General features: G+C 35.1%; 1 protein-coding gene across 3 annotated transcripts; it reads right to left on the bottom strand.

Annotated features, from left to right (window-relative positions):
• Positions 1 to 949: 949 nt before the first annotated feature.
• aup1 (AUP1 lipid droplet regulating VLDL assembly factor) lies at positions 950 to 15,538 on the bottom strand. 3 transcript variants are annotated; one of them, XM_067383098.1, is made up of 12 exons: positions 15,360 to 15,538; positions 14,471 to 14,608; positions 12,135 to 12,285; positions 10,787 to 10,977; positions 8,372 to 8,444; positions 5,826 to 5,899; positions 5,321 to 5,387; positions 4,499 to 4,622; positions 4,252 to 4,395; positions 3,307 to 3,458; positions 1,723 to 1,811; positions 958 to 1,557 (listed from the first exon to the last, which is right to left on the bottom strand). In XM_067383098.1, exons 1-12 carry the CDS (start codon positions 15,398 to 15,400, stop codon positions 1,512 to 1,514), a joined length of 1,290 nt encoding a protein of 429 aa, XP_067239199.1. In that variant the 5' UTR covers positions 15,401 to 15,538; the 3' UTR covers positions 958 to 1,511. The 3 variants fall into 3 exon arrangements, with proteins under 3 accessions (XP_067239348.1, XP_067239199.1, XP_067239277.1); XM_067383176.1 differs by having other exon boundaries at positions 959 to 1,557; positions 4,517 to 4,622; XM_067383247.1 differs by lacking the exon at positions 15,360 to 15,538 and having other exon boundaries at positions 950 to 1,557; positions 14,506 to 14,608.
• Between the last annotated feature and the right edge of the window lie 1,963 nt (positions 15,539 to 17,501).

The raw sequence follows: 17,501 nt of genomic DNA, 5'->3' as shown, positions 1-17,501 counted from the left end.
TATCTCACAATTCTGACTTTTTTCTCAGAATTATGTGATATAAAGTTGCAAGGGTTGTAAAATCATAATTGTGAGATATACACTCGCAATATTGAGAAAATTGAGAATTTTGAGAAAAGTCAGAATTGTGAGATAAACTCATAATTTTTTTTAAAAAATGTCTGAATTGCATGAAATTGTAATTGTGAGATTTAAACTCGAAATTGTGAGACATAAGTCAGAATGGCAAGTTTTTAATCATGCAATTCTGACTTTATAACTTGCAACTGTGAGTGCATCTCACAATTTTGAGAAAAAAAAAAGTCAGAATTGTGAGATCCAAACTTGAATTTGAAAGAAAAAAAGTCAGAATTGTGAGATAAAAAGTCAAAATTACCTTTTTTACAATTGCAAGGGACTCACAAACAACTATCGCAAAACATGAACAGTCGTGGATCATCTAGTAATGACAGGATAATTAAGATTCAAGAGTATGTAACATTTTTGAATGGGGCAGTTTTTATAAATTCAGTTATTTTGTCTTGTGGAGTTTATGTAAACATCTGTTATGTGAAATGGCTTATTCAGCACAGTACCAAATAAAAATAACATGCAATTTTTATGATCCCTCTTATTTTGTTACAATGATTAAAATTCGCCAAGGGGTAAGAAACCTTTAAGCTGAACTATAGCTTAGGATGCTTTTGCAGACTGTCAGAGGCAGAGAATCACCAATTGCTGTTTACATTAATTGCCTGCCACAGTTTACAATGTTTAAATGACATTAAAATTCAAAGTAATCACTTTGGTAGTCTAAAATACTTTTCAGATGTAACTGTAATTTGATTACCACCCATTTAAAATGTAACTGTAATGAAATAGATACATATTTAAAATACAAAATTTGAGTAACTAAGTTACATGTATTTCGTTACTCTCCAACCCTGAAGGTAAGACATGCTGTAGGACCTATTGAAAAAAATACATCTAATCCCTGACAACTTTATTGTCATTCACAAAAATATTCATAAGATGCATAAATTTCCGATGATGCATTAAGTCTATAAAGTAGTACAAGAGACACAGTCACAAGTCTTTGCATTTCTAAATGATCTTTAATGTCTTTAAAAGCTGATATTGCATCAACATGTATCCTTAACCACATAATAAACCTCAAGTTGTTTTAGTTCACTGGTATATGTTTCTGAACCCTTATTTTCTACCCAAGGACCTTATAAAAATAATATGAAGTGTGCCAAGGTCACTGGGTCTTAATACAAATTGTTTACCAAAATAATTGTTTTCTGTTGCAGAGAGAAATAATAAAAAGACATGCATGATTGCCATGCAAGAAGATTTACAAAGAAACAAAAACAAGAAAGGAAAAAATCCAGTCTTCTCTCGGCATGTTTGGTGAACACAAATGTTGTTTCTTTCTGGGTCAACTCTATAATTTCCTCTTTGACTATGTGGATTTTGTGTTAAGCAGCTGTCTTTCCTAAACAATTCCTCAGGTGTGTCTTTGTCCACAGTCATAGATCATCATCTTTGTTCAGTCCATGTTTTTCAATGTATCGTCTGCGGGTGGGGTAAACAAAGTAAAGATTCGGATTACTCAACACACACACACACACACACACACACACGAATTGGAGTACAACATACATTTATTATACAATAAACCTAGTGGACACTGACAAACAACATTTTCAAACATCATTTTAGTCTTTTTAAAACAATTACCTTCTTGCATATTCATATAAGGCTTCTTTTCTCTCCTGTAGAGTCATGTGTCTGTCTATGGGTGATCTCCCAAAAGATATGGCAGATGGCTGTTGAATGAATACACAGACATATTTATATAAATATCCTGTGAGACAAAAGGCTTCAAAGTTACTATTTATAGATAAATTCACTAATATAGGCCATGCAAGAAGGAGGCCATTGTACTGTTTGTACAGGACAAGCTCAAACTCAAAACAGCTTGTTTTTGTGGTGCATTGAAGACTATTGCAAATTTGATTTATAAATTGTGTGCAATAAATCATAAATGGTCTTGTTAATTGTTGATGTGAATGACCCAGGGTTAACTATTTCAAGTGTGTAAAGCCCTAATAACCTGTCTGGACAGACTTATTGGCTCATTCGGTGCTCGATTTTTAACGAATCCTTCTTTTAAGCCGGTAAATGATCGGTTCATATAATCGAACTTTAGTTCTGGGTTGATGGTGCAAAATGCATATCCAAAGTAGCACCGAATGAGCCAATAAGTCTGTCCAGACAGGTTATTAGGGCTTTACACACTTGAAATAGTTAACCCTGGGTCATTCTAAACCCTGGGTAAACGGAATCCTGGGTTATCTTGCTTCACATTTCACACTGCTCATAATTTACCCGGGGTTAACAATTAACACTGTATATTCCTTAACCTTGGGTTAACGTTCTAATTTGCAGCGCCAATGATTGTACTATCGAGTTTATATTGAATGACCACTTTGGACTATAAAGGCAAGAATTAAACGGTCTCTTCTTCACTCAAATTTTCACGTTTCCTGTCAGCAAGAGGCAAAAATTAGAATGGAAGAGATGGAGAAAAGTCCGTACTGTGCAGGTTTAGAAAGGTATAAACAGAAAATCACAACATATGTTGGACGTGATCCTTGAGTTATGAAGGAGTGATTTTTCCACTGAATTGAAAGACTTTCCTGCCATCGAGGCAGTAGATATAGAGAATGTGAAGCTGCCGTCACAAGTTCTAGTCTGGTTTGTTTATATAGTGCTGCCTTTCTGCTTGTGAAGTTTATTATTGTTGAATCGAGAATTGCAATAGGACTGACATCATCGTTCAGGGAAAAAAAACTGTCTTTTCTACGTGTAAAAACACCAAGGGAAACATGTTGAGAAGGTGATGGGAAGACGCTGTATAGCAAATCTAATAATATCAATGATTAAACCCACTGCCTATCACTCAATAAACTAATCACAGCTGAGTGTTTTTGAAAGTTTTGTATTTATTTTGGTTTAATAATTAACATTACATTTTCGAGTATGATTCTCACGGCTTGTGAATGAGCATAACTTGCATGCAGCCACTTCAAAACTGTTCATGAGCTTCAGTAGGTTTGATTTTGGTTGTCATTTGTTGAAATAAATACAAAAAAGAAAAAAACTGTACTGTACAGAACTGAAGTTCGATTCAGTTAGATTCCGTGAACCGACTTGACCCGTTACCCGCTTAAAAGAATGATTCATTTGAGAACTTTGGCTAAAAAACAGATTAATTTGCTCCTGCATCATTTCAGTGAGTGATGTGAGAGTCACTGGTACCTTTAAATTGGGTGTGGATGCCATTACAGACGGGGTGGAAGAAGCTGCTGGTTTGGCTGGAGCTGAAGGTGTGCTCGCAGCAGCCTCCGAGTTGAAGTGGTCAGTATGCTCCAGCAGGTTGGTTATGGTTGTGTCCACACAGTTGGTCTGTACTGTACAGAGACAAAAGAAAGGGGTTACTTAAAGGGATAGTTCATCCAAAAATGAAAATTTGCTGTTAACTTACTCACCCTCAGGCCATCCAAGGTGTAGGAGTCTTTTTTTCTTCAAAAGAACAGTAAAGATTTTTAGCTGAAACCATGGTCCTTGGTGATTCATATAATCATTTCGCTTCATAAAGGTGATGAAACACGGGGCAACCTTTTGAGCAATGTTTCCGGGCAATTTTACTTGGGCAGTTTCCCATTGAAAATGGTCAACAAATTTAAATTGTCTAAATTAAATCTAATTTATCCAAAGATTGCAAAGTATCTTAAGATTGCCCATTATCAATGGGAAAAGTGCCCAAGCAACATCACTCAAAAAGTTGCCCTGTGTGTCATCCCCTTAAGACCGCAATGTATCATCAGGAGCCATGGGTATTCATTTTGTTTTGCCTGTATATGATTTTGACTCCCAAAGTGATGGCCATTGACATCCATTATATGAATCACTAAGGACCATGGTTTCAGCTAAAAATCTTCTTTACTATTCTACTCAAGAAAAAAAGTCACCTACATCTTGAATGGCCTGAAGATAAGGTGATCATTTTTGGTTGAACTATCCCTTTAACCAAATCCATAATGGCTGAAACTGAATTGTTTACACCCAAGAAATCAGCTTTGCATTAGTACAGATACAGCGGAGCAACATAAGAGTACATAAGCTAGTCTGAATGAATATTTCAGTGGATTTCATGGTAACGACTAAATGCATACTGCAAAGCATTATGGAAGGATGACATACACAGGTCTCTGGTGATGACCGATAACGGGACGTCAGGCAGCACCTCTTTCACCTGCTGCACCATACGTGCCACTCGTGAGTCTTCGGCCCCTGCACTTGTGCCCAGGAAACCCTGCGCCACTGTGCGAGGTCTGGCACCCAAATCTGACAAAAATATAGTTTCATGTTACACTAGAAGACAAAATACATCTATATTGATCCAGTTATCTAACTTTATGTATAGATACATCATAATTTCATTTCTCACCATTGAATCCGTTCTTACTTGAAAGTGCAGTCTGAGAGGCAATGTGTCTTTTCCTTTTGATGTGTTCGGCTTTGTCTGCTTTAGTGATCTGTGTGGAGATCACGCCCAGCTCGGTGGCCAGCAACTGAAGGAGGGACACAATGGACATTACATCAAACGGCACACCGAAACAAGTCAAAGCTTTGAAATGGGCAAGAAATAGATCTGAAGGTTAGGCAAATGAAAAGCCATGTCAGGGGACAATAAGATAATGGTTTGTTTGAACATGTTTTTAATGGTAATCCAACCAAGTATGACATTACTGGAAAATGGATTCAAATCCATTTCATTTCAAGGCATTTCACAGAGCATTCATTTCTACAGAAGCATGACTTACAAACTTTCAACAGGCTATAAGCAGAAGATCGGTATATGCATTTACATGCACATTAGATGCTCTAGTTGACTGAAATCATACCAGCCCAGTTTTTGTAAGTCAGACTAACACTACCAATCAAAAGTCTATGATCACCAAAGTTGAGTTTACAATGTAAAATAACCTTTTCTATTTGAATCCATTTTAAAATTTATTCCTGTGATGCAAAGCTGAATTTTCAACATCATTACTCCAATCTTCAGTGTCACATGATCCTTCAGAAATCATTCTAATATGCTGATTTTCTCCATTTTGTCCAGCATGTTTACACATTATTCAGGCTACAATTGGACTATAATCGCTGCACATGCAAACATACTTATCAGAAAGTATGGTAAGTTTTAAAGAAAGAAAAAAAAGAGCAACTGTACAATGAACAAAACAACAAAAAAGGAAAAAAGTTTTACCCCTTGGACTTTGCTGGCAAATTCTTGATGAGATTCGTCATCTTCTTTCGACAGCGGTGGAAGCCATCTGGTTGAGAGCATTTCAAAACAATCACACCTAACATTTTTGTACAGAGATACTTAGCAAGAGTGAGAAAGAAAGTTTATTCATGCATTCATGCTTCTGATTCTTCCTTTATTCACTCAATAATTACCATTAAACATTAGTATCTACTTCAAAATGTCAAAATTTAAAAAAAAAACAACTAAAAACTATTCAAATATTTAATAGTGACAGTAATAAAAGTACAATACTTAGCAACAGGCAAGTAATTATGCACAAAAATTCAGGACTAAACCTGAAACTGTTGGTCTTATAAGCTTCATACGCAAGACTCCTGAAGCTATTAAATACTGAAAAGCTTCATTATTGTATTACCAGTTCTGGCCTGTCGAGAGCAGCAATAGAGGATTGTACATTTAAAATACTGCCACTGGACAAAGGAGAGACTGTAATATGTAGTACCTTACATGGTACACTGTGAACGGTACAAAAAAGGTCCACAGCAGCTCCGTCAGCCATGAGGATTCTGGAGTGTTCTGAAAAGAACCAGAGAAAGACCTTTTATATCATCCTAGATGCTAGTGTTTAACAGAGCACAGTTATGTGCATGTCGACGGCTTGACGTTTATTATCTATACATACTTTCACGTGCACAGTGCAATTCTTTCTACCAAGTTGACCAAGACCACTTATGGAGCAGCAAAAGCAGGTCATTAAAAAAAATCATCATCAAAAATCAAGAAATTACCATCACAACCATGAGCACAATAATATATGACCGTCCATATATAAAGAAAACACTTATTCAGTATCCAACATTTAGCAACACGCCCCGTCCCGATGAACGACAGTGTGAACGGCACCAGATGTTTTCACATGCAAAACGGTAAGAAAATCATAACATCACATCATCACATATATATGACTTAAAGGAATAGTTCACCCAAAAATGAAAATTCTGTCATCATTTACACCTTCATGTCGTTCCAAATCAGTAAGACTTTCGTTCATCTTTGGAACACAAATGAAGATTTTTTTAATGAAACATGAGTGTTTTCTGTCTTTCCATAGACAGCTACACAACTGACACTTTGATGCTTCAAAAAGTTCATAAAGAGATCGTAAAAATAATCCATATGAATTGAGTGGTTTAGTCCAAATTTTCTGAAGAAACTCAATTGCTTTATATGATGAACAGATTGAATTTAGGCTTTTATTCACATATAAACATTCATCAACTCGCACATCAGTTGGTAAACAGAAAAACAGAAGCTCAAGCATGTTCGCTTGACATGCGAGAACCAATGAGGTTCATTCTCGTGTGTCACACAGCACATTTGAGCTTCCTCAAGAACCAATGAGGTTCATTCACATGTTATGCAGCACGTTTGAGCTTCTGCAAGAGGTTTGGTCTCAAGCGTCAAGCAGGTTCGGTTGAGTTTCTGTTTATGTTCACTGATCAAAGTTTATATGTGAATAAAAGCCTAAATTCAATCTGTTCATCATATAAACAGATCAAGTCTCTTCAAAAAATTTGGACTAAACCACTCAATTCATATGGATTAGTTTTAAGATCTCTTAATGAACTTTTTGAAGCATCAAAGTCAGTTGCATAGCTGTGGAGGGACAGAAATCTGAGATTTCTCCAAAAAAATCTTCACTTGTGTTCCGAAGACGATTTTTGGGTGAACTAACCCTTTAAAGCTACAGTAGCATCACTAGCCTGTATAATTTTAAGAGCCTGAGAGGTCGAAAACCTAAATTATAATTATAAAGCTAAATTATATATATATATATATATATATATATATATATATATATATATTTGTTTTTTTTTTTTTTTTTTTTTTTTGATGTAAGAAAGGCAAGCCGTCACAAAAAAGAACCAAAACTCAGCACATAGGCTACCTGCCTCACTGACATGAGAAATGAATCTATAGAGAGCTTGAAATGTCTTCTTTTAAACACATCGAAGACAAGTAATTAAAAAATGAATTAATAAATAATATTTATCTTATATAAAATAAATATAATAATACAGTACTAATAAGGAGTAGAAAAAAGTAGTAATGTAAAAATATTTTTCAAATAATGTTTTACACTTTTATAATGTATATTATAAATTGGATCTTTAGTAGTGTGGAAGCTTGTTTCCACCACCAAGTTAATTGTGAGTTTTTATCTCACAATTCTGACTTTTTTTTCATTTCTGACTGAGAATAAAAGTCTTTTTTTTCTCAGAATTGGACTTTATAACTCGCAATTGGGATTTTATATCACACTATTCTGACTTTTTAACTCACAAATGAGAATTGTGATACGTAAACTTACAATTGCAAGAGGAAAAGGCAGAATTGTGAGGGGAAAAAGCTGCAATTACCTTTTTAAAAAAAATTATCCAGTGGCTGAAACAAGCTTCCATACTTTACACATATAACAAATATGTAGAGGCCTTTCAAATTTTAATGAATCAGATCTGGGGGTCCGTGGCATCTAAAGATTGAAAACCCTGATGTTGGAGTGGATCATATACATGCTCCAGTGTTCACTAAAACAAATAATAAAACCATTTTGCAATGCTGTAATGGGAGCAAGAGGTCACTACGAGCCGATCTGCCGACCTTTGACAGTCCGTCTCTCTATTGCACTGTGAATCACTTATTATCAGTGCTGCTATACATATCCTACTCATGAGCCACGTTCACACAAAGACCCTCTTGTGTGTGTTAACAGGAACTTGAGGATGAAAAAAGATCTGGAAACTCTAGACACGAGTGACAATTATTCAGTCTCATTTAAATGCCTGGGTTTCATAGGAAAGTGATTTACAGAAATGACAAGTGCAGCATTGACATAAAAAACTACAGGTATTACTTACACATTCAAAGCAAGAGACGTAAATATTACCTATTATGTGTGTGAATTTAACCAGGTTACAGGAAAATACTTGCAATGCAAACCAAAATCATTCAACAATAGTGCATAATAAAGTGTTTAAATGCAATTACCACAGCTATGAAAGGCCTCTTCACCAGCAATGCCACAGGCTGGATGGAGTCAGACACAGAGAAAGGCCAAGAGCTGTGGAGAGAGAAGAAGTTGGGCTTTTAAAAATGGCATCTTTCTTAAAGAGAAAAGGAAACATCTTCTAAAAGCTAATGGCAAAGTGGGTGTCAGCTGATTTACAGGCAGTAAAGGCTAAACCCGAGGATCAGTAAAGCTTAGAGAGGAGCCTTCAAGGAAGCTTAGAGAGGATCTGGCAACCCTCCCAGAACAGATCCACATTTAATCACCAAAATCTCAGCAGTCCTTACTTATTTATATCAGGCACCTGACTGTCTATGTACAATATGGTCACATTTAAAACCTAATCAGGCCCTGTTTACACCCAGTATTAAGATGCGTTTTGGTTGATCACAAGTAGACAAGGGAGACACATTCCCGTTTACACCTGGTGTTTTAATCCGTGTCTTTTGTCCACTTTTGACCACTTCTGTCCTGATTTCTTCGAGGGGCGGGTCTATGGGCGGGTAAATGTAAGGGCTTTTTCAGATCTTTCGATCTAATGGATGAAATAAGCTCACACAATTAACATATGAACGCACCTGGAGACGACAGAAAAACATACGGAGAGCATCAGCAATAATTTCTGCTCTGACAGCAACTAGACCAGCCGAACGCTGTAAGTGTGTGTTGGAAATCAGGAATGGTGAGAGAACATTGTGTTTGGTAAGGTTTCATCTTCAAACCAAACTTGGGTCTTCAGCTGACAAAGTTTAAATCCTGTCTGGCAAGCGCACTTCGCATAATGTTTATGCATTAGGTCAGTATGTGGAGAGCAGGCGGTCTTTTGTGGCTGTTAAAGCAATCCAGTCCAATGTGTTTTCAGCTAATTCTGGAAGTGGTCGAAAGCGGACAAGCTCAAAACATTTTAGACCCGTTTACACCTGTATTTAGCATTGTGCATTGGTGATCGGATTGACCAAAATGCATCTTAATACCAGGTGCAAACAGGGCGTGAGATACATTATAAACAGGTATTTACACTATAAACAGTAAGTCACTTTTGTCTAAATGAATGAAATCTCTTTCAGGGATATTACCATTACAATCATCCCAAAGGTGAAAGTAACATAGTTTATCCAAATTAAGACCTTATTATGTATAGCATCCAACTACACACTACAGATGATCTGCATAAATACAGTATACTCGTGTAGATCAAATATCAACCGCGTCACTGTTTATATCATTGTAAAATGTGAATTATATTATCGCTAGAAAGTTGGCTATGTATACATGCACATAGGATGATAAATACTACTATATAGCAAGGGTGGCGAACTCTGGAACTGGAGAGCCTCAGTCCTGCAGACTTTTGCTCAAACCCTGATAAAAACTCACCTGCCAATAGCTTTCTAGCAACACCTCAGGCCTTGATTAGCTTCTTCAGGTGTGTTTGATTTGGGATGGAGCTGAACTCTGCAGGACTGTGGCTCTCCGACGTTAGCCACCCCTGCTATATAGCGAATCTCAAGTGCTTGATTGTTTATTACTGTTTCATTACTTTATTATTATTAAAACAGCATTATTATTATTTTATTTTTATCAAGACCCACAAATATTCCCCCACTGCATTATATTGAACATTATATATTGTAGTTTAATGTAGTAATGTCACTGAAACCCCATAAACTTTCTTTTTTTCCCCCTCATGCAGTACTCGTGCTTTCAATGTAGGCATTCGTTGGATCTCTTACACAGACAAGCAGTGTGCGCACAGACTCTCCCTGTGCTCGCTATGTACCGCCTAAACCAACTAAAACGCTTTGAATAATCATACTACTAAAACTAAATGTGATATGGTGATTACTTCTGTTGTTCTGGCATGTCACGCAAGCATTTGAAAGTCTGCGTTTACTACAGTATGCGCGTCATTGTAAATCATATAAAACCATCGATTCTCTTCAGAAGACTTGGAATTGGATTAGACCAGTCGATTGATTATTTTTAAGATGCCTTTATGACATTTTTTTAATGACACTTTATGACGATGTACGACGTGACATCATGATGACAGAATTTACATTTTTGCATGAATTATACCTTATAAATACAGTAAGCTGAGCCTTTGATAAAACTAACTCTAAATCGCAAATCATATCATTTACAGCACCGATACATATTGTTGCAGTTTTATATTGTGATGTTGCGATATAACGATGTATCGTTACATCTCTACTATATAGCTAATTCCAACTGACTTATTGCTTGTAACCATCTAAATGGCATGAAGAAGAAGATATTAAGATATTATACACAATAACACCATGATTTTCTGTAAAGCTGCTTTGAAACAATGTGAAATACTTTTGATTTGACTTGACTATAGCCAAAAGTAAAGAAAGAATAATGTTTTGAACCTGAACTTGAGGAGGCCGGTCCGGCCGTTGGTGGTGTCCTCCTCTGGAAAGAGCAGGAGGGGTAAAGAGTTAGGAGATGAGCAATATCTGCGGAGGGTCTCTGTCAGCTCCGTCCTGCTCCCTATGCCCTGGCCCAGCTCCATAAAACCCCTCGCCCAGCACAGGAACCCCACGGGGCCCTCCAGCAGTGGCTAAACACACAGAGAAAGAGTCAAACATGTAGCTGTTTGATAGTTCATGATAATGATAGTTCACTAATTCCACAGTAATGAAATGAAAAATGATATAAAAGGGGATATAAAGCAATTAAATCTTATTATTTTATTAGTGAAGCTGAATCAAGTAGGAAAGTTTTCAAGTTTTCAGTGTTTTTGGGTTTGTTTTTGTTGAAAGAAGTCCCTTCTGCTCACCATGCAAGGCTACCTTAATTTTATCAAAAATATTGTAATATTGTGGAAAAATAAAATAAAATTAAATTACTTTATTTTATTATTTAAAACAATTGTTTTCCATTTTAATATATTTTAAAATGTAATTTATTCCTGTGATCAAAGCTAAATTTTCAGTAAAATTACTCCAGGCTTCAGTGTCACATGTCCCTCCAGAAATCACTCTAATATGCTGATTTGTTGCTCGTGAAACATTTCTGATAATTATCAAAATCAAAACAGTTGTGCAGTATTTTTCAGGATTCTTTGATGAACCTAAAGCTCAACATTTATTAGAAATGGAAATATTTTGTAACACTAAATGCATTTACTGTCAGTGTCGATCAATTTAATGTGTACCTGCAGAATAGGAGTATTAATTAATTAAAAAGTTTTTGAATGGTAGCCAGCGTACATATACTGAGTGCATTTTATGTATACTGTGCATATGTAAATTGATTAGTGTATCTTTATTTATACTGCATAAGTTGTGTAAATGATATATTATGTATATTATACATATTTAAATACATAATTTAATTAATTAATACACTACTTGTAATTCATCAGTTATGTTTGCTCTAATGTATAATTACATGTATAATAAATAACAAATAAAATTACAGGAATGTAAGATCAAGCAGAGCAGCATGACCTAATGTTTGAAACTGAATGTAAGTTACTCCTGCTGCTCCGCATTCAAACAATCATTTGAATCATTTGAAGTGAGCAAACAGAGAGAATTAAACCTCATTCACTGGCCTTTGGCCCAACATTAAGTCAGCACAGCTGCCAAAGGAGAAACAGACCTCTTTGTGTGAGTAAACCAATGAAAGACACAGAATTCAAGGGCAGAGCAGAGGAGAAAGAGATTACATCATGCTGGGAAAACACTGAGACACACATACACACTCACTCACCGTGTTACAAGAGGTCAGGAGGTTGATCATATTGTGGTCAAAATGTGTAACGTGATTGCAGATGTAAAGTCGGGCAGTTTTGTCCCGTAAGCGCGGGCTGTTCTGCCGGACATGCAGACCCAGCACTGAACACATTATTCTCACGATGAACCTGAAACAGCACAGACAAATGCCAATTCACACACACTGGCATGAATACTGCAAACATACAAATACATAAACTACATCTGCCAAACCAAAAATGACAAATAACAGATATTTTTCAGGATTTTACACAACAATTTGTAAGCATGCTTTCAGAAACTTGTGACTGATCATCAAGTTATTAATCATTTTAAACACCTTAATCGGGTTTGTGACATTCATTTTCACAAGTAAAAATGTGTGTATGTACTATTATATTATTTAAAAATATTTTAATACATTTTAACAAAAGCAATAACAACATTGCTAAAACTAAAATTAAAGTGAAAACTGAAATTATAAAAAGAAAATATTCTAATATTAATAAATACTATACTAAACAATTCAATACTAAAATAACACCATAACAATGCAAGATCAACTATCTACATAAAACGTAGTCCTCAAATGCAATGTTTTCTAAATGTTATTTTATTTCTGATTCTAGTCTTTCTAAATTCTGATATCTATTAAAGAATTAATTCATTTCAGGATTAAAATTTCCTGATAATTTACTCACCCCCATGTCATCCAAGATCGAACTTTTGTTTCTACAGTCGAAAAGAAAGGTTTTTGAGGGAAACATTCCAGGATTTTTCTCCATATAGTGGACTTCACTGGGGTTCAACGGGTTGAAGGTCCAAATTGCAGTTTCAGTGCAGCTTCAAGGGGTATCTAGTGAAACGATCTGTCTTTTTTTTTTTTTTTTTTTTTATAATAATTTATATACTTTTTAACCACAAACGCTCGTCTTGCACTAAATCTGCGATTAGAGTTGCAAAGGGGCGGAAAGTTTCCGGTAAATTTCCGAAAACTTTCCACGGGAACTTAACCTGGGGAATTTTGGAAATATTCCAATTTGGAAACTTAACAGGAAATAAACGGGAATATATGGAAATTTATGGGAATTAATTGGAAATTTTGGGAAATTGATATAAATGTATAATATTTATATAAAACGTATCATATAAAATATAAATATAAACATTTTGTTTGTTCATAACATGAAATAACAGTTATTTATTTTTTCGCATTTAATTCTAATTTAAATATGTAAATAAGTAAATATGTAAAATAAATATATTTTTATTGCAGCAATTATGTGTTATTTATTTCAGTGTCACATGATCCTAAAGAAATCTATCTAATATGCTGATTTGATACTCAGTTATTATCAATGTTGGAAACAGTTGCTGAATATTTTTTGGAACCTGTGATACTTTATTCAGGATTCACTCATTAATAAAAAGTTAAAAAGAACAGAAGTTATTCAGAATAGAAAACTTTTCTAACAATATCACTTTAATATCACGTTTTATCAATTTCACACATCTTTGCTGAATAAAAGTATTGTACGGAAGAGGATTAGGGCCAAGCAATAATAAAAAAATAAAACCCATCTCGAGATTAAAGTTGTTAAATTTCGAGAAAAAACTCGTTAAATTTCGAGAAAAAAGTCGAGATAAAATGTTGAGAATAAACTCATTAAATTATGATAAAAAAGTTGTTACATTATGAGAATAAATTTGTTAAATTACGAATTTGATCTCATAATTTAACAACTTTTTTCTTGTAATTTGACTTTATTCACATAATTGAATGACTTTATTCTCATAATTTATTGACTTTATTCGCAACATTTTATCTCGACTTTTTTCTCAAAATTTAACAACATTTTTCTCATAATTTAACGAATTTGTTCTCGCAATTTAACAACTTTTTCATAGTTTAATGACTTTATTCTCAACATTTTATCTCGACTTTTTTCTCGAAATTTAACACGTTTTTTCTCGTAATTTAATGAGTTTATTCTTAACATTTTATCTCAAATTTTTTTCTCTAAATTTAACGAGTTTTTTCTCAACATTTTATTTTGACCTTTTTCTCTAAATTTAACGAGTTTTTTCTCGAAATTTAACAACTTTAATCTCGAGATGCCCTTTGAAGCTGCATTGATACTGCAGTTTGGACCTTCAACCTGTTGTACCCCAGTGAAGAAAAATCCTGGAATGTGTTCCTCAAAAACCTTAATGTCTTTTCGACTGAAGAAAGAAAGACATAAACATCTTGGATGACATGGGGGTGAGTAAATTATCAGGAAATTTTAATTCTACAGTGAACTAATCCTTTAACGCTCCAGTGTGGCGTCTTACCTTCTGACAATACTGTCAGGTAGTGCACAACTCACTAGAAACACATGAACACCAATAAATATTCGCAGTAGCATCAAGCATAAGCCGACAGGGGAGTACAGCAACAACAGCAGCAAGATGAAGCGATCATTTGGTAACCTGTGGAAACACATGACAGGAATAGAAACCAGCTTGAATCTATTTCTGAGAAAGGCAGTTTGGCAGAAACCAACATCCATCTCTCCATGTCAGAGGCCTGAGCAGTGTACACAGGAGACTGCATAACTACATTTCCACCAGTTTACTAACTAGTGCAGTTCATTTCTGCTCTCTGACTTACTCTAATATATCAGGATGACTAGACTACCTAAGAAACATGATGGTGGGGAAAATCATTATGATTTAAATGTAGATATGTAGGATTTTGTGTGTGCATGCAACAGACCTTACTCCTGACATGAATAATCACAAATATTAGGACTCATTGTGTTAATATACAATATATTTTTGCAGGTTTCAATAACTGTAAACACAAACAGAATTTTATATACTGCATTAATACCATAACGGTACTGTGCAAAAGAACAGTATATATTTTAAATAATAATAAAATAAAATAATACAAATAAAACAATTTAATACGTCCTTGCTAAATAAAATAATATTTTTCAAACTGTTTCATTAGCATTTATGGCAAATATAATATATTAAATTACGTAAGAGCAGAAATAATCAGAAATCATTCGTGTTTACTATTTATTCTGATATGTATGTCTCTGAAGATCATACAATAGTCTCTAACAGACTTTATACGGTTGTGTTTTTGAGGTTTTGATGTTGAACATGCTACAGCTAATCGTGTTAGCTCTGCAACTGTTGTAATTTCAAGCTTTAAATGTGAATATGTTACCGCTGGAAGTCGAACATCTGCTCAATCCCCCGCGTCTCCATTATTTAAATTCTTTCTGGGATATTGTCAAAGGCTGCTGCATACTATTCTTCTGGCTTTACCGGAGGTGAGAGGGGGGAGACGCTAGCCCGTTATTAGCCTGTGCTGTTATTCGCCATGTTGAGAAGCTGCTGATGTGATGTTTCTAGATGGAGAACAAAGAACTTCACGAAACAAACGAGATTACACACTCAAGCGCTACTTCCGTGCTGGATCACGTGCTTTGCTGTAACGCATCTGATTGGTCTTTAGATGTTGAGGACATGGACATAATCGCTTTTATACAACAAATACTATTATAATATTCAATATTTAATAGTGCACGCCACCAAATAATCGGAGAAGTGTTATGCTCCACAAATACAACATAAAATGAATATTGTTCGATACATATTTTTTTCCATAACAAGAATTAACAAAGAACAAGGGTAATAATAAGGATTATATACATATATAATTCAAATTCAAAATTGCTTTATTGGCATGACTGTATTAAATAATATGAAATAATAAGATTGAATAATAATAATAAAATAATATATATTATTTATGTCTATACATTATTATGTAGTAAAATAAGTGTCTTAATTAATGTGTAATTAAGTATTAGCCAGTATTATGTATGTTATTATGTTATAAGCCCTGAAGTAAGAGTCTAGCGACCTCTTCTGCCGCATTTGTTAACCTTTTACGAAACAGTCAAGAGTGGATACGCTGCATATAAAGCATCTATGTTCCTCTTGAGTTTTCAAAAGACAACTCACCTTTCATGTTTATCTTATTTTCTTGCATTTCTACGTGCATTATGCTAGCTGAGGGTTGACATCTTGCGTTATGGAGTACGCACTACAATGCAATCTGACAACCTTAAATATCCTTTATCAAACTATTAGAATAGGCATCATTTTATTTAAATGGGTTTAAAAGGTTGTTTTCCTATCCTTACATATTTAGACAACTGCAAACTTTTTCTTTCATTTTTTTCCTTTTGCCTTATAAAAAAAAAAAAAAAAAAAAAAAAAATCCATTTTGTTTTGTAAGAAATTAACTTTGTACAGGAAACACTTGCTGTTTTCAAACACTAGGGGGCACCACAAGCATTCTACATTTTCCAACTCTCAAGACTTTGAAAACAGCACTTGTTGTAGTTTGATGTCAGTGACTTTTTGTTAGCCCACCATTACATAATTTAACAAATTAAAACATTACATTCATTAATAAAATGATAAAATGCTCTTATTTTTCCTTTTCGGAAGTTACAATTTAGCAGGCTAGCTTACATGAACTGTAGTAGGCCTAACCCACAGCTCTCTCATGATTAGTTTGACAGCATACTGACAAAGCATATATAACGCAGTTTGACATATATTGATCCAAGTATTACTGCAAAGGTAATATACTACACGATCCTACAAAGTCTGAACGTCTGATCCGTAAGGCTGTCATTTATAATAAACTCACTACGAATGAATGTCTCTCACAAACACACACAGTCAGATAACAGTGGTTCCCCTTGAATGCAGTGCATTTGCCCCCAGCTGCAGTTCCCAAATACGTCTCTTCAGTAAGAGATTGAATCTGCCCCATTCATTAGCCTAAGTGGATGAGCTTCCCTAATAGATGCTCCCCTTCCCCTCAATAATTGCTGTTGATTGGCGTAAATTAGACCCTAGTTGCCAGACGAGTGATTCTCGACGACGATAATCTGATTCCCAGCTGAAACTAATAGGATTTTAACTCCGGTTTGGCCTAATGTCCGTCTGTAAGGCCTGGCCCGGCTCTGTTAGGCCAGACCTGCCCTTCAGCCGCATGCACAGTTCACTCTTACTGCAGGGCTGCAGATGAGAGCGGCCGAATAAATGAATTTGTACCCTCAGGTGAACACGCACGCACACGCACTGTCAAAACAGACCTATTAACAGATGGTGTGGCTAACGGCGTGTTAAGAGAACTTGACTTTAAGGCCTGAAAGCGCACAGGAAAAGAGACGAGTTTGAAGAAGTAACGCAAAACAAGGGCGCTTCTTCTATGAGTTTCCATGTTTTATGGGCACTTTCCATAGACATAATGATTCTATGCCCTAACCCTACCCATTCCCAGGAA

Source organism: Chanodichthys erythropterus, chromosome 1 (genome assembly GCF_024489055.1).
Source record: "Chanodichthys erythropterus isolate Z2021 chromosome 1, ASM2448905v1, whole genome shotgun sequence".
NCBI classification, from domain to species: domain Eukaryota; kingdom Metazoa; phylum Chordata; class Actinopteri; order Cypriniformes; family Xenocyprididae; genus Chanodichthys; species Chanodichthys erythropterus.
Note: the sequence above shows the minus strand (reverse complement) of the source record. Positions and strands in the feature narration are given on the sequence as shown.

Excerpts from the sequence above, each read along its gene's own strand:
- aup1 (XM_067383098.1), bottom strand. The coding sequence starts at position 15,400 with ATGGAGACGCGGGGGATTGAGCAGATGTTCGACTTCCAGCG. Across the intron at positions 10,978-12,134 it reads TCCTGACCTCTTGTAACACG|CCACTGCTGGAGGGCCCCGT; the intron begins GTGAGTGAGTGT and ends CTGTGTGTTTAG. Across the intron at positions 5,388-5,825 it reads TTCACAGTGTACCATGTAAG|ATGGCTTCCACCGCTGTCGA; the intron begins GTACTACATATT and ends GCTCTCAACCAG.